Source organism: Mastigoproctus giganteus, chromosome 12, assembly GCF_048544385.1.
Source record: "Mastigoproctus giganteus isolate SK-2022 chromosome 12, ASM4854438v1, whole genome shotgun sequence".
NCBI classification, from domain to species: domain Eukaryota; kingdom Metazoa; phylum Arthropoda; class Arachnida; order Uropygi; family Thelyphonidae; genus Mastigoproctus; species Mastigoproctus giganteus.
Window position 1 is genome coordinate 147,285,348 of NC_143586.1, and position 18,260 is coordinate 147,303,607.

General features: G+C 38.7%; 1 protein-coding gene across 1 annotated transcript in view; it reads right to left on the reverse strand.

The window, feature by feature from the left end:
- LOC150077495 (transmembrane protein 41B-like) overlaps positions 1-9,253 on the reverse strand; it is a 69,873-nt gene extending 60,620 nt beyond the window's left edge. The window contains exon 1 of the mRNA XM_090386139.1: positions 8,763-9,253. Within this exon, the coding sequence (XP_090242265.1) occupies positions 8,763-9,087 (325 nt within the window). The 5' untranslated portion in view covers positions 9,088-9,253. The remainder of the gene's footprint in view (positions 1-8,762) is intronic.
- Between the last annotated feature and the right edge of the window lie 9,007 nt (positions 9,254-18,260).

The following is an 18,260-nucleotide window of genomic DNA, read 5'->3' on the forward strand; positions in this document are numbered from 1 at the left end:
ACAAATTTGTTAGTGAAATTGGCATTTCTTGTCATGGGATACATTTTTAACAAAAGATTTGGGAATGAATTGCATTTTATTCAAGTTTGTGCTTCACACCCTCACTGATAATGTGATCATCAGTGAGTTCTCACATGTCAGGATCTTTGTCAACATGCTGCTGCTCTGACCTACACATTGTTTTCTTCCAGCAACACTGGCAACAAACTGTGGGTTTATAGCTATGACTTGGAAACAAAGGCCAAGTTTTCTCAGTTGAATATGCTATATAACTTATAGCAACCAATGTAATATAATGTCACCTCCAAAGCCCAAAAAAGGCAAGACAATCTGAAACAAATAAGATAATTGTGCTAATCATAATTTTGACTGACAGGGCACTGTTTATTACGATTTGTCCTACATGGCAAAGTAGTGATCCAGGAATACTATGAAGCAGTTCTACAGAAAATACATGATGCTGGTTGGAGAAAGCAATCAGAAAAGTGGGCTTCAGAGAATTGGCACATGCATCACCACCTCACACTTGTGCTTTCCATTCAAAAATTCTTGCAGAGTACTCCACCATTATGGCTTCCAACTGCCATATGTACCAGATTTAGCTTCATATGATTTTTTGTTTCCCAAGCTAAAGGTCCCCTTGAAAAATCAGATATTTGCAATGACTGAAGAAATTATTCAGAACATGACACAGGAACTGTTAGCACTTCCAAAAATGTCCATCAAGGATGCTACCAAAGTTTCAGAAGCACTAGAATTGGTATATACAGCATCAAAGAGATTACTCTGAAATAACAGGGCACATCATGTGCACAATTTAAAAGTATCACAACTTAACCAAAAAATTTAAAGAACAGGTGCTTCTTGTGCTGCAATTTTAGGTGTTTACAATTACCTCATAAAAAGTAAAACTTTATCCATATATAATGTTAAATGTCATGAAAACTTAACCAAGTAAATTTTTCACAAGTTTCAAATAGCAATAGCAAAGTGAAAATTTTCAGAATTTGATTCCTCAATAGATAAGTGGATTTAAATCTACCAAGGTCAAACTAAAAGAACAGCCATACAGCATTATACCTATTTTCTATATGAACAACGTCCTACAGATTCTGATAAATATGTAGTAGTAGAGCAGTGGTTTTCAAACTTTTTTTAATAATGGCACCCTTAAGTAATTTATTTTATTTTGTGGCACCCCTACTCAATTTTCTTCCTGTTAGATCTGATTCTCTCTCTGTATATATATATATATATATATATAATATTAAAAAAACATGTTATATGATAGTTATTACAATAATATAGCTATAAACAAAATTACAATTCATAATACAAATTATATATATATATATATACTGTATAATTGTATTCTTTATATAGAGGTACTAAATAAACATCAATTACAGATCACCACAAAATTAAAAAGATACTATACACCTTTTTATAATGAAATGAATATATAAATTTAAAAAAAAATAAGTTTAAGTAACTTAAACACAAATTACGTGGCACCCCTAGAATGTTGTTGCGGCACCCTGGTTGAAAACCACTGTAGTAGAAGCATGTGATGCAAGAAAGCAAGCTTATGTAGCATCAGCCAAAAAAAAAAAAAAAAACCATTTCACATGTCCATTCCCTCTAAAAGTTTGTCCAGTTCTTTCTTGAATTTATTTAAGCTATCAACTTCCACAACGTTAGAGACTCTTAACTCCTCTTCCTCTTGACTTTTCAACAATTCAAATCACACTTCCATGGGAAGTCTCAATTTCAGAAGAAATTGAAACTTCCCGCTATGAAATTCATCAGACAGCCATACTTAAATTAACTTATAACATGACTGGAATTCCTCTTGGCTCAACTAGGTGCAAAAGTTCACTTATGTACTGTTGTAGAAACTTCCTTACTGATGAAATTAATAATTCTATTTGTATTAAATTGTTGCATTCAACACCGCTTCTACAACTGGTATCCATACGTAATGGCATAACGACATGACGGAAAGGTGTCATTAATTCCAAAAGCCCCTGCAAGCTTCTCTGCATCTAACTCAATATTCATTGAGTGGCAAGAAGGGGAACTTTCTATCTAAGCCACTAGTTGTATAGAGCTATTTTCGTCAATGCTTATGAAATAAAGTATTACTGTGTTCATTTTTTTTTATTTCATAAAATTTATGAATTCTGTGTAACAGTTTAAGATGCTGAAATAAATTGTGTAATTGACCTTGTAGGTAATGATCATCACCTTCCTTTGTAAACAGGATAATCTTATTATCCTGTTTACAGATTAAACAGGATAATCTGTTTTTTAATAACAGTATTTCTTATTAAGTGTCCACACCAGTGTTGAATCCAGGGAGCAGCGAATGGGGGTTAGTTTCACTCCCAGTGGAATAAAATCCCCCCTCTTTCCCTCCATTTGAAAAATTGTAATTTTTATTTTAATATTCGTTTAAAGACCTTGGATGTTGAAATTTTTGTCACATTTTTTGTTTAATTTTAATTGAAATTTTCTTCTTACTGCGCTCTTTATGGGCCATATTATCAGTTTACACGTTGTAATTATAAAACATGAATTGAATAAATTTGTGTCAAATAAACACAACACAAAAATTCACATCAACTAAGTGTGGTACTCATTAGGTGGTACACAGCAAAAAAAATCACTAAAATTCAAAAGGCAAGAAATTTTCAAAATAATTAAATGGGCAATATTTCTAGAGGCACAAATTGTAACTAAAAGCCACTATTTCAAGTGTCGGCATTTTTGTTTTATTGTTTTTTTCAGCTTCCCTTTATTTTCACACAAACCGTCTCTTGATAGTGTTTCACACATATGGTCTACTTGCAACTAATTCTTTGTTTGTATATCATAAACAGGACAATGACTGGTTGCAAGCCGTGAATAGATTCGCCAGAATTGGCTCCTCAGAATATTGTAATTAGAGAGTGCCTTCAGCTTTCAGAGAATGGGCTAAACAATTTGCCAAAGATTACGAGATATCTTTGGCAAAAGATGCTAAGAAAAACAGCAAGGATTTCTTTACTTATAAAAACTCTAAAAGGAAGGGGATGAATCTGATTGGTCCACTTGATATCGATGGTTTCACTGTTGATAATTCTGCTCAGATAGCAAACAAACTGAATGAGTATTTTGCATCTACATTCACACATGAGGAGTTATTAAGGTATGAAAATGGCAGAAGGTTATCATATTGTAGCAGGGTGCTTAATGATTTTGTAATAACTGGGAGACAAGTGGAGGAGAAATTGTTGAAGTTAAACATAAGAAAGGCACCTGGGATGGATGGGATCTATCCAGTTATATTAAAGGAGGTGGCAAAGCAACTAAGCAAACCCTTGGCCATAATTATGAGAGCATCCTTGGACTCAGGGGAGGTTCCCACGGACTGGAGATGTGCAAATTTATCCCCAATTCACAACGGGGGGATAGAAGGGTGACACGAGTAATTACAGACCAGTTAGTTTAACTTCTGTTCCTGGGAAAATAATGGCGTCACTGGTTAAAGATGCATTGCAGGATCATCTAGACAAGACTGCAGCAATAATTCAGACACAGCATAGGTTTGTTAAGGGAAAGTCTTGTCTGACAAATCTGATAGGATATTATGATGTAGTTAGAAAGGAACTGCATGCAAAAAATAATTTTGATATCATATATTTGGATTTCAGGAAAGCTTTTGACTCTGTTGCACGTGGAAGACTATTGTACAAATTGGAGCAGAATGGTATTTAGGATAGTTGCTACAATGGATAAAAGGATGGTTGAGTGGGAGAAGACAGAGGGTGGTAATTAATGGGTGCTGCTCTTCGTGGACTAATGTTACTAGTGGAGTCCCACAGGGTTCGGTGTTGGGTCCTCTGTTGTTTTGTATATTTATCAATGATATTGATGAAGGTATATCAGGCTTAGTGTCAAAGTTTGCAGATGATACAAAGGTTGGCAGGGTTGTTAATGACAGTAATGGCAGTGTGCTACTGCAACAGGATCTATATAATTTGGGCAGATGGGCTAAGAAGTGGCAACTGAAGTTTAACCTTGACAAATGCAAAGTACTGCATATGGGTAGAAGTAACCCCAGAGAAACGTACCAACTGTGTGGTACTACACTTAAGGTGGTAGAAAATGAAAAAAGACCTGGGAGTAATTGTGCAGTCAGATATGAAGTTTTCTGAGCAATGCAGACAGGCTGCCAGGGCAGGTCATGAGGTTTTGTCAATGATATATAGGAATTTCGCTAGCAGAGAAAAGGAGGTGATTGTCCCTCTGTATAAGGCAATGGTCAGGCCACACCTTGAGTACTGCGTACAGGTCTGGAGGCTGCATTTTAGAAAGGATGTAGATAATCCCAGGGGCTCACATCTGGTGAGTATGGGCTTGGCACACCCAGGATCCTGAGCTGGATATCATCATTCTTCTTTTCCTTGGTGATTCCCTTTTATTTCTCTCTCTCTCTCTCTCTCTCTCTCTCTCTCTCTCTCTCTCTCTCTCTCTCTCTCTCTCTCTCTCTCGGGGTAGTTCAAGAATTTTTTTTTGGCTGGTGCGGCATAAGCAGTGTTGCCAACTCTTAATAATATTTCCCGCTAGCCGCATACTCAAAATCCGCTATTTTTAGCACTTGACCCGCCAAATTTTTTAAATTTTCATTTGTTTGTACTTTGTAGTGAATAAAAACAAACAAACAAATAGTATATATAAATAGTTATTTATTTTTCTGTTTTTAATATAAAATCAATATCTAAAAATCTAAATTAATTTCGAAATTCAATACCTCCTCATCATATGCTTCATGTGTACCTATTTTGCGAAGCACTTCTTCAGGTAAAACATAATTTTTACAACACTTTTCAACTCTTTTGAGCCCGTATCGTACTGATAAGATTGCATTAACCGTGCCAACACTCATTCTGTTGCGTGTTTTGTTTTTTACTAGATTTAAGTTGCTGAATATTCTTTCCACATCTGCATTGGATAATGGCAAAATTAAAATACCCAATGCAAATCGCTAATTTCTTTAAATGGATTTTTACCGCTTTCATCTCGATATTTCGAAACTTCTGACCTCTTCATTGTATTGTTGATGTTTTCCCATTTAACGAGAGTAATGTTTATATACTGTTGCTCAATTTTTTCAATTTCTACTTCAGACAATTTTAAATTTTGTAATAAATTTATCAGTGGTTCTTTTTGTTGCTTTAATATATTGTTAACTGAGATTAATGACATTTTTTCTAATTCTTTTATGTTGTCCGGAAGGCGTTGTTTTAATTATTGATACAAATCAATCAAGAAATTACGGCATCTCTCTCTTATTGAAATTTCATCTGTTGTTGTGATAAGTTTATTTATTATTAATTCATTTATTTTTCTTTCAAATTGGTAACCTAAATATGGCTTAGGGTCTAAATAATTATTAATGTCCTCTTCTATCCTTTCAATATGTGTATTTGGCAAAAACATTTTATTGGCAATCATCGACAATAGCATGTTTAAATCATGTAGTAATAATGTAGGATCGGCAGTATTTGATTCAAAAGATTTGTTTACTCTTTGTACTTCAGATAAGATAGGTTTTAAAAAAAAAGATATGCTAAATTACTTTCATCTTTGAACATTGAATAAAGAAGTTCTGCAGTATAACATTTGTCAGTCAAACGAGTTATTTCAAAATGGGCTTTTAATTCAATATACTGTTCTAAAATTCTTGTTATAGCAACTTCAATGGATAACCACCTTGTTTGACACGAATGAACTATCTTTTTTGGATCTGCACAATCGTTTATGGCACTGTATAAATATTTGAATTGATTTTGTCGGCTGGTGGATTTACTAAACGCACAATTTTGAATTGCACGAGGGTTTCTAGGAATACAACTATCGTGCTATACGAGGACTGACTATACTAAGATATTATTACACTGTGGTTATTAGAAATACTTATTACTCTTATTACTTATTGCTCTGTGGTTATTAGAAACGTTGAAAGAGATGTCCGTAATTCTGATCGCATTTCTTGGAAGCCAAACAAATACGACGAAGAAAAATTATCCAATGCCATTCCTTCGCTGTTTCAAAAAAAGGCGTCATTAGAATTTTTTCCACATTTTTAGATTTGATTCAACAATTTAAAGCTATGACCCAATGATCAGGTCGTTTGACCGCGAGCGTAACTACGTAAAATTGTTGGGGTTCTCCTCAGGGAAATCCAGAATAATATAAAACCGATTCTTCGCTTTATAAAAAAAAACTATGAAATATGATATCCCTACTATTTCAATTATGAATTATTTTTATTGTTAATTAAATAATTAATTGAACAATTAATTTAATATTTCTTAAATGAATATTTCTTAATATAAATGTTACATTGCCAAAATACATAAAATGCTAAATATTTATACTCTTCCCGCTAAAAAATTCGCTATCCGCTAAACCTGAAGCAATTCCGCTAAACCTGAAGCAATTCCGCTAAATCTAGCGGGAAAACCGCTAAAATGGCAACACTGGGCATAAGCCTCAGGCTTCCTTGGCATCATATGGCTAATAATAATAATAATAATTTGCTTGAGCGTGTACAGAGAAGGGCAACAAGATTGGTGAGGGGAATGAAGGGATCCTCTTACCAAGAGAGGCTAAAGTTCTGCAAATTGCAGTGGCTGGAGACTAGGCACCTGCGCGGTGATCTGATTGAGGTGTATAAGGCCTTCAACGGGTTGAGCATGCTGAATTCTAATGAGATTCTTCCACTTGTTCAGATTACAAACCTAAGGGGGCATAAATTCAAATTAAGAAAAGACAGATGTAGAATAGATGTGCAGAAATTTGCCTTTAGTCAGTGGGTGGTTAATTGCTGGAACAAACTTCCATCTGTCGTTGGGGAAGTTGATAGGTTAAATAAATTTAAGGAGGAACTGGACAGGCATTTGGAGGGAATGGTGTGATGATTTTTTTTTTTTTTTGGCTGATGCTGCATAAGCTCATACACTTGCTTTCTTGCATCACATGCCATACTACTACAATGTCTAGGCAGAGAGAAGAGTCTACTGCAGCCACTATTTCAATCATCGACAGTTTCACTTTATGATTTTCATATTCCCTTTATTTGTTTTTTTTTCACAGCAAGAGTCTACTTGTGGTTAATTCTTCCTTTGTGTACCGCAAATATAAACAATACATTCTGTAATATCGCGTATCTGTAATATTGCAAGATTGCATGAAGATAAGCTTAGAAGACCACACCTAGAGTACTGTATACAGGTCTGGAGGCCTCATTTCAAGAAGGATGTGGAGCTGCTGGAACGAGTACAGAGAAGGGCAACAAGATTAGTGAATGGAACAAAGGGGTGCTCTTACGAAGAAAGGCTTAAGTTTTGCAAATTACAGTGTCTGGAGACTAGGCACCAGCGAGGTGATCTTTTTTTTTTTTTTTTTTTTTTTTGATTTGGTAGTTGTTGGCGCATCGGCTTCTGTGGCCATATTGCACCTCCCAAGGTTTTTGCAGTACTTTGATCCAAGCCCGAGGCGGGAATCGAACCCGCGACCTTTGGGTTGCCGGGCAGGTACTTTACCCACTCGGTTAGCCCGGTCGGCGCGAGGTGATCTGACAGAGGTGTATAAAGCCTTGAATGGTTTAAGCATGCTCAATGCTGATGGGATTCTTCCTCTAGCTCAGAAAAATCACCTGAGAGGGCATAAATTCAAATTGAGGAAAGACAGATGTAGGATAGACGTGCGGAAATTTGCCTTTAGCCAGCGGGTAGTTGGTTGGTGGAACAGACTTCCATCCCTTGTGGTGGAGGTTGATAGCCTAAATAAGTTTAAGGCTCAGCTGGACAGGTATTTTGAACGAACAGAGGGGTGAAGTGGAAGTGGGATTTTTTTTTTTTTTTTTTGGCTGATGCTGCATAAGCTTACTTTCTTGCATCAAATGCCTCTACTAATGCTAATGCTAAAGACCCAAATGAGTTATCAGAAAAATTAATAAATTAAGCAACTGATACATATGCAAAGAAGAATAAGATTATTATAATATATGGAGGTTTGATTATAATTTGTATGATTTTTTTGCAAATTTTAATCGGTGATTTTCATATTATTAAACTGTGATTGTCAGTAATATTATTAAACATTGTCAGTACTATTGTGATTGTCATATTATTAAACTGTGATTGTCAGTAATATGGTTTTTATGAACTGACTATTAGTATATCATACTAATAGTCAGACTATTAATAATAAATTAATAATAGTAAGACTATTAATAATAAATATTTCTTTTTGTTTGCTATTCTGATTTCTCATATTCTCTTACTATAACATTCATAAATATACAGATTTGTTTGTAACATATACATATGTTGTAAATATTAAATAATAAAAAATATACAAGAAGTTTACATTCTTCCTCCCTGGTGTATGTACTCCTTAGTTGGCGCCTCCGTAGCCAGGTGGGCAGGAGCAGCAGTGCGTAGCACATGCTTCTTGATTAGACCAGGGTTCGAGCCTGTGCCCACCAAATACGGAGGATGCGGAAAGGTAAGGGAATGACCACAGCATATCCCGGGAGAAATATGGCCTTAGTTGTTAATGCTCCAAATAACTAACTAACTACCTATTAGTTTATATTCTTCTCTTCCCCCGCCGCTGCAAACACTCTGGATTCAACATTGGTACGAACAGTCCAAGTATGACATAAGTGGATGAATTATGCAATTGAAAGCTAAAAGTATCATACTTACTTCTGATTTCTTCTGATACAAGTAAATCTTCCTTTACAAACTGAAGACTACAAATTAAACGTCCACCTTTTCCACTATTTACTGTTTCAGTATCCTTGGAAACGGAAGACTCATCTAGTATATGATAGCGTTGTGGAAGTGGAGTACGAGGAGTCGCACCTAATGGAGAAAGGGGATATGGGTCTACAGAATCACCTACAGTTTCTAACTCGCGACTCTGCACAAATACTGAACTATTACTTTGATTTAATTTTGTATTAACTTTAGTTTTGTGGCCAGATTTCTCTTGAATTGCATTACTTTCCACATGCTTTTTTGTAGCCATCTTCGCTTCCTTAAGTTCACAATTTAAAAGTCGTTACACACTATAGTGCCACCTTAGGCAATACAATAAAAATTTTGAGAATTAAAAAAAAATCATTAACATGATAATGTAGTCTATGCCAAAAATAAAAAGAGAAAAATCTAAATAGTGCTTAGTTTAAGGTGCCCGTAAAGTATGGAATCACTGCGAACTTATTTTATTAAGCATAGTTACAAGTTATTATTAAAGTTATAGTTATTATTAAGCATAGTTACTTTTTCTGTTTAAAATGGCCACTAGTATTCTACACCGCCAGGGGCAGATTTGGCCGCCGGAAAATTTCCGGTAGCCTCAAGCAGCAATGCCTATTTAACATACTGTATAATTGCACAAATTTTAGATTTCGTATGTTAAGTTTTCCTAAATTAATAAAAAAAAAAAAAAATGCTGAATAAAAAAAAAAATAAACTTATTACAGGCTTTCCTGTTTGGAGGAATTTCGAGGGCTTACCGGTTTTCCTCCTACTCCACTGGTTTCTTAGGTTTATCAAGTGTTACGTACGCAGGATGTGAATTCACAGTCCAATTTGAAACTTGTCACAGCTGAAAAAACCAAAACCTGCTGTTCTACCTTATGGTGGCACAGTTGGGATAATCACCATCCTCCCCCAAAGCAGGTGAAAAAGATCTGAGTTCGGATCCCGTCAATGACGCGAGGATTTTTTATGAGCCTTTTTCACAGCATGGCTGAGTTAATTGGTCTCAGGGGCATGGTTTTTCTTTCAAAAAGTCGGGATTTTCCTTAAGCAAACAGCAAATCGACAACAGAACACACACAATTTACAGACATTATCTCCGGCGCAATATAGCCTAAATTGTTGATGGGTCTAAAAACAGTTTTCATCGTACAATTTTTGAAATCGATTTCTATCTCCATCGCATCAACACATACTGTATATAACTTCTCTGCATCAAGCTCTACTACGTCTAACTCCGGTCCTCCGCTACACCTAGACAGAGGGTGGTAATCAATGGGTGCTGCACTTCGTAGACTAATGTTATTAGTGGAGTCCCACAGGGTTCGGTGTTGGGTCCACTGTTGTTTTGTGTATTTATCAATGATATTGATGAAGGTATATCAGGCTTAATGTCGAAGTTTGCAGATGATACAAAGGTTGGCAGGGTTGTAATGGCAGTATGCTACTGCAACAGGATCTAGATAATTTGGGCAGATGGGCTAAGAAGTGGCAACTGAAGTTTAACATTAACAAATGCAAAGTACTGCATATGAGAAGAAGTAACCCTAGAGAAACGTACCAACTGTGTGGTACTACACTTAAGGTGGTAGAAAATGAAAAAGACCTGGGAGTAATTGTGCAGTCAGATATGAAGTTTTCTGAGCAATGCAGACAGGCTGCCAGGGCAAGTCATGGGGTTTTGTCAATGATATATAGGAATTTTGCTAGCAGGGAAAAGGAGGTGATTATCCCTCTGTATAAGGCAATGGTCAGGCCACGCCTTGATTATTGCGTATAGGTCTGGAGGCCTCATTTTAGGAAGGATGTAGATTTCCTTGAGCATGTACAGAGAAGGGCAACAAGATTGGTGAGCGGAATGAAAGGATCCTCTTACCAAGAGAGGCTTAAGTTCTGCAAATTGCAGTGGCTGGAGACTAGGCACCTGCGAGGTGATCTGATTGAGGTGTATAAGGCCTTGAATGGATTGAGCACGCTGATTTCTGATGGGATCCTTCCACTTGTTCAGATTACAGACCTAAGGGGGCATAAATTCAAATTAAGAAAAGACAGATGTAGATTAGATGTGCGTAAATTTGCCTTTAGCCAGTGGGTGGTTAATTGCTGGAACAAACTTCCATCTGTCGTTATGGAAGTTGATAGGTTAAATAAATTTAAGGAGGAACTGGACAGGCATTTGGAGGGAATGGTGTGATTTTTTTTTTTTTTTTGGCTGATGCTGCATAAGCTCATACACTTGCTTTCTTGCATCACATGCCACTACTACTACTACTACTACCTGACACTCCACAGAAAATTATCCCTATCATCTCCTGGCTTGTCACGATCCTTATGGCAATTGCAGGCAACCCAATGCAAATAAGAACCGTTCTACAAACACCAGATGAAAAAGTCCCGTGTTCCAATGCATCAATCAGACAAGGAATTTTTATGAGCTTTGTTTCAAAAAGTGGCAGAGTTAGTCAGTCTCAGTTGAGGTTGCACGTTTTCCTTTTTAATCTTGGAAATTCGGGTTTTCGTTCATCAAGCAGACAAATCGTTCAAGAATACGCATCATTTACAGGGAGAATATACAGCGCAATATGAAAGTCACCGAAACCTTATAACAACATACAAGTCTCGCATAACGCTTTTCTTGTTTTATTGAAAAGTTCAAGACTTACATATTTTATGAGCATAAAATATGTGACTAATGTTTCATATGTTTTTCATATGAATATTATTTAAAAACTAAAGTTTTATACTTTCCAATTCGCTCCGGAAACGTAACCCAAGGTTACGATTACTTTAGGCATTAGCTGTGCGCGCTTTTCCAGATGGTGAAAAAGCCGAATAGCCAATTCTTTAAACAGACACTTGAACCGAAAAAGAGACACTTGTAGACAAAAAAAAAAAAAAAAAAAAAAAAAGTTCAGGAGCTCTTAAAAATATTTCCTGGGCAACCTTGTGAATACAAATTCGCTCTTCGATATGTCATGTGACTCAGGATATTTCCCAACATCTGCTCATTAACGGATGCAACTACCAGCATGATTCCATGCTTATGAGGTTGCAGCCATTTAAAAAATAAAGTGGACCTTTTACAGTAACGAAACTAGAAATTCTGGAGCCCCGCAAAAGCAAAAGAATCTTCACACCCACTGAACCTGCAGCAACCTTCCGGAAATAGTAAATCTGGCAATTATTATTATTATTGTTGTTGCTCTTATATTATTTCTCCCTGAATGGGGAATTCCACTCCGTGACGGGTACTGCTACCAAGTACACAGGCTGGTTGTAATGTCTGGTGTTACTGTCGCTCGAAGAAATCTCTGACTATCCTACAGGTGTTCAGGATTGCGACTTTCTGGAGTTCCTCGTAGGTAGGTGTTCTCTGGGAAACCTATTGCTGTTAGGCTGCTATGTAGATTCTTTAGTACCATACCAGTGGTTGACACGATGATTGGGATGGTTGACACTTCTTCCATACGGCACCTCTCCTTGATCTCATGTCTCAGGTTCGTGTACTTCCTAATTTTTTCCTCATACGTTTTCTGGACATTGCTAGTGTTGGGCACCGCTATGTTAATCAGGTAGATAGCCTTTTCCATCTTGTCCATAAGGGTTATGTCCGGTCTCTTGTGCGACATGGTCTTATCCGTTATCATGGCGCTGTCCCAGTACAGCTTGTGGGTTCGGGTCTCTATTACTGCCTTGGGTTCATACTTGTAGTATGGTACATTTCTTTGGTCATCCGGTATTTCCTCGCTAGCTTCTGATGTATTATCCTGGCTGCCTGGTCGTGTCTATGAGAGTACTCAGTCTGGGTGATCACCATGCACCCCGCGGTGATGTGTTCGATCGTTTCTGAGTTTGTAGTGTTCAACACTAGAAATCAACACTAGTTTCTAGTGTTGATTACCTGGTCTTGGATGGCCAGCATGAATCCTTCAGTGTCGGGGGAAGAGCGTCCCGCTTGTGAGCCATACATTGGAAGCAATGTTATCGATGTGATCTTGATGGAAGTCATTGTACTGTCTGCCATGGAGTGTCTTCTTTGCCCATCTTTCTAACTTCGTTTCTTGTACTGTCTGGGAGGGAGGGGTTACCTCCCTTAGGTTGAGTGGGGTAACCACTTATCTGTCTTCCTTATGGCCTGGTGGATTGGTGCTGTGTTGTCCTTGAAGTAATCCTTCAGTTTAATTATCGTTGTTTTCAGTTGTTCTATCAGGTCTATCAGGGCCCTTCCTCCCTCTTTCCGAGGTATTGTTATTCTCTCCACTGCTGACTTCGGGTGGTGTTGGCGACTCTTGGTCATCATTGTCCTTGTCTTTCGCATGATATCTTCTAGCTCGGTGTTACTCCAATCTATGATCCCCCAATGTGTATGTTAGTACTGGAGCTGCATAGGTGTTTATGGCTTTAACTGTGTTCCCTCCGTTCAATTTTGCTCTCAGCAGGCTTCTGAGTCTCTGATGATATCTTTCGGTCAGGCACTTCCTGATTTCCTTGTGTTCCAACTGCTCAGCCTGCATCAACCATAGGTATTTGTAGGTCTCTCCTTCTGTCATAGCTTCGATCTCTTTACCAGTCGGCAGCTGGTAGTTTCGGCCAAACTAATTTTCCCTGGTGCAGTGTGTGGATCTTGCATTTTTCTAGACCAAATTCCATCCTGATGTCCTTGCTGAATTCTTCGGTGATCCGGAGTAGTTGCTGGAGTTGCTTCTCTGTTGCTGCGTAGAGCTTGACGTCATTCATGTACATCAGGTGGGTGAGGGTGTACAGGTTCTTTCTTCCTTTTTGAGGCTATATCCATACTTGCTGCCGTTGAGCCTGGTGGACAGCGGGTTGAGTGCTAGACAGAACCATAGTGGGCTCAGAGCATCTTCCTGAAAGATTTCTCTTCTAATGGGGTTGGCCTGGATGTGATGTTCTCGACCTTAATGGTGATATTCCATATCGCCATTGTTGCTCCTAGGAAGTTTGTCACCATCGGGTTGACCTAGTAGATCTTCAGGGTCTCTATTAGCCAGCTATGAGGTACGGAGTCGAAGACTTTGCGGTAATCGATGTAGGCCGGGTATAGGTTGCAGTGCTTCTTGAAGGCTTGCTGCATAACTGCGGCATCTATGGTTAATTGCTCCTTGCATCCTTTGCTTGCATCACTTGCATCATTTCTGCTGTTCCGCCATTATGCTCTGTCTCTCTAAGTGGTGTGATATCTTCTTAGTTATGCAGCTGGTCAGGATCTTGTACATCGTTGGGAGGCATGTGATTGGCCTGTATTTCGCTGGGTTTCTTGTATCTTCATCTTTAGGCTTCAGGTATGTGACTCCTTCAGTGAGAAACTTCGGGATTGTTTGTGCCTTATCATTCGAGTGAACTGCTCTGCTAGGTGCTTGTGTGTGCAGGTGAGCTTATTGTACCAGTAGTTGTGGATGTTATCAATTCCCGGGATTCGGCAGTTGTCGGTGTTCCTGATCGACTGTTTTATTTCTTCATCTCGAATCTCCCACTCCCTCATCTCTTGTATGTGCTTCGTTTTCTTCCGTTCTACTTCTATCCAGGGTGCTCTGCTATTATGTCTTACTTCACTGCTCCAGATATTTCCCCAGAACTCTTTGATCGTCTTCTTCTCGGGTGGTCCGTTTCCTGTTTTCACATGTTCACCTTGTTTCCTGTAGAAGGCTCTATGGTCCTCATCGAAGATTCGGTTGTTTATTTTCCTCTCGGAGCTCTCTTCGTATCGGTGTAGTCTCTTGTTGAGTGCGAAGAAGTTCTGCTTCAGTGTGTCCAAATATTCTCTTATTCTCTGATTTCTTGTCTCATGTTTGCTGTGGACGTTGTCTCTCTTGGAGATGCTCTTCACCTTTCCAATCAATTTCTTACTTCTGTTACCCTGTTGGCACTGGGTCAACTGACCTATCTTATTGTTATTATTATTAATGCTCTTATATTATTTCTCCCTGATTGGGATTCCACCTCGTGACGGGTATTGCTACCAAATAATAATAACAATAATAATAACGGGTATAGCTACCAAGTATACAGGGTGGGTGTTGTTATGACTGGTGTTACTGTTGGTCGAGGAACTCTCTGACTATCCTACAGGTGTTCAGGATTGCTACTTTCTGGAGTTCCTTGTAAGTGTTCGCGGAGAGACCCATTGCTGCTAGGCTGTTATGTAGGGCCTTTGGCACCATACCTGTGGTTGACACGATGATCGGGATGGTCGTTACTTGTTGTATATGCCACATCGCTTTGATCTCCTGTCTTAGCTTAATGTACTTCCTGATTTTTTCCTCATTGGTTTTCTGGCCATTGCTAGTGTTGGGTTCTGCTATGTCAATCAAATAGGTAGCCTTTTTCTTCTTGTCTGTAATGGTTATGTCTGGACTGTTGTGTGGGATTGTCCTATCCGTTATTATGGCGCGGTCACAGGACAGGTTCTGGGTTGGGTTCTCTTCGGTACACCACCTTCTTCGATCAACTGGTATTTCCTTGCTAGCTTCTGATGTAGTATCGTGGCTACCTGGTCGTGTCTATGAGTGTACTCAGTCTGGGTGAACACCTTGCATCCCGCACTGATGTGTTGGATCGTTTCTGAGGCCAGGTGGCATCGTCGATATGTGTCATCGGACACTCCGGGTCCCTTGGAGATGTGTTTTCTATAGTTCTTGGTGTTGATTACCTGGTCTTGTATGGCGAACATGAATCCTTCAGTCTCGGAGAAGAGGGTCCCGATCGTGAGCAATTTTAATTGGAAGCAATTTTATCTATGTCATCTTGATGGAGATCATTGTAGTATCTGCCATGGAGTGACTCCTCTGCCCATCTTTCTAACTTCGTTTGTACTTCTTGGTTGGGGAGGGGGGGACTCCTCGCTTAGGTTGAATGGGGTATATCGCTTGTTTATCTTCCTTATGGCCTGGTGGAGTGATGCTGTGGGTTTTTGGAAGTAATCCTTCAGGTTAACTATTGGTGTCTTCTATTGCTCAATGAACTCTATCAGGCCACTTCCTCCTTCTTCCTGGGCAATTGTCAGTCTCTCCGCAGCAGATTTCGGGTGGTGTTGGCGGCTCTTGGCCATCATTGTCCTTGTGTTTCTCATAATATCCTCCAGCCCGTTGTTATTCCAGGCTATGACCCCGAAGGAGTATCTTAGCACTGGGATTGCATAGGTGCTTATTGCTTTAGCATTAGCATTAGCATTAGTAGAGGCATATGATGCAAGAAAGCAAGCTTATTCAGCATCAGCCAAAAAAAAAAAAAAAAAAAACAACCACTACTCCCATTTCACCCCTCCGTTCGTTCGAAATACCTGTCCAGCTGAGCCTTAAATTTATTTAGGCTATCAACTTCAACAACAAGCGATGGGAGTCTATTCCACAAACCAACTGCCCGCTGGCTAAAGGCAAATTTCCGCACATCTATCCGACATCCGTCCTTCCTCAATTTGAATTTATGCCCTCTCAGGTGATTATTCTGAGCAAGAGGAAGAATCCCATCGGCATTGAGAATGCTCAAGCCATTCAAAGCCTTATACACCTCTATCAGATCACCTCGCCGATGCCTAGTCTCCAGGCTCTGTAATTTGCAAAACTTAAGCCTTTCTTCGTAAGAGCAACCCTTTGTTCCATTCACTAATCTTGTTGCCCTTCTCTGTACTCGTTCGAGCAGCTCTACATCCTTCTTGAAATGAGGCCTCCAGACCTGTATACAGTACTCAAGGTGTGGCCTGACCAATGCCTTATACAAGGGAATAATCACATCCTTATCCCTGCTAGAAAAATTCCTGTATATCATTGACAAGACACCATGAGCAACTCTTGCAGCTCGTCTGCACTGCTCAGAGAACTTCATATCTGCCTGCACAATTACCCCCAGGTCCTTTTCATTCTCTACCACTGTCAGCGTAGTACCACAGAGTTGATACGTTGATCTGGGGTTACTGTTTCCCATATGTAGTACTTTACATTTGTCAATGTTAAACTTCATTTGCCACCTCTCAGCCCATCTGCTCAACCTTTCCAGATCCTGTTGCAGCAGCATAGTATCAGTAGTGTCCTTAACAAACTGTGTTCTTTAACTGTGTTCCTTCCAGTCAGCTTTGCTTTCAACAGGCTTTTGAGCCTCTGATGATATTTTTCGGTCAGGCATCCCTTAATTTCCTTGTGCTGTAACTGTTGAGCCTGCATTATCCTCAAGTGTTTCTAGGCCTCTCCCTCTGCCATGGCTTCGATCTCTTTGCCACTCTGAAGCTGGTAGTTTCGGTTGACTAATTTTCCCTGGCGCAATCAGTGGGTCTTGCACATCTGTACACCAAATTCCATCCTAATATCATTGCTGATTCTATTCAATTATAGCAATCTAAAGATTCTATTCAATTATAACAATCTAGAGATTCTATTTAATTATAACAATCTTAAAGCCTAGGAAAGATCTTTCAAATCTCCCAAAGTATGCCTTAGTATCACTTTTCAGCTCTCTTGGAAAACTCTTGAGAATTATCCATAACAATTTATCTTAAATCTTAGAAACTCAACTTTTGATCATTGTCAATCAATTTAGCTTTTTAAAACGAAAATCTTTTCCACAACTTATGATAAAAACAGAATCTAATGTCTGTAATGCATTCATTAAAAAAGAACATACGGTTATGGTGAGTTTCAATATAGAAAGGGCATTTTATTCTTTTATTATTATTAGCCATATGGTACAAGGAAGCCTGAGGCTTATGCTGCACGCCAAAAAAAAAAAAAAAATTTTTTTCCCCTATTACCCTGAGAGAAAGAGAGAGAAGTAGAAAGGAATCACCAAGAAGGAGAAGAATGATGATATCCAGCTCAGGACCCTGGGTGTGCCAAGCCCATACTAACCAGATGTGAGCCCCTGGGGGTGCTATTTGGCATTGCAGGAAACTTCTGGAGCTTCAAGATCCAGAACTTTGAAGCAACCTTCCCTCTTAGTATTAGCATCAGTAGAGGCAGATGATGAAAGAAAACAAGCTTATGCAGCATCAGCCAAAAAAAAAAAAGAAAAAAAAGCACCAATTTCATCCAACCATTCGTTCCAAATACCTGTCCAGCTCAGCCTTAAATTTATTTAGACTATCAACTTCCACAACAAAAGATGGAAGTCTGTTTCACCAATCAACTACCCGCTGGCTAAAGGCAAACTTCCGCTCATGTATCCTAGAACTGTGTTTCCTCAATTTGAATTCATGCCCTCTCAAGTGATTATTCTGAGCAAGAGGAAGAATCCCATCAGCATTGAGCATGCTCAAACTATTCAACACTTTATACACCTCAATCAGATCACCTCGCAGGTGTGTTGTTTCCAAACACTGTAGTCTGCAAAACTTAAGCCTTTCTTCATGAGAGCAACCCTTTGTTCCATCCACTAAACTTGTTCCCCTACTCTGTACTCGTTCCAACAGCTCTGCATCCTTCTTAAAAT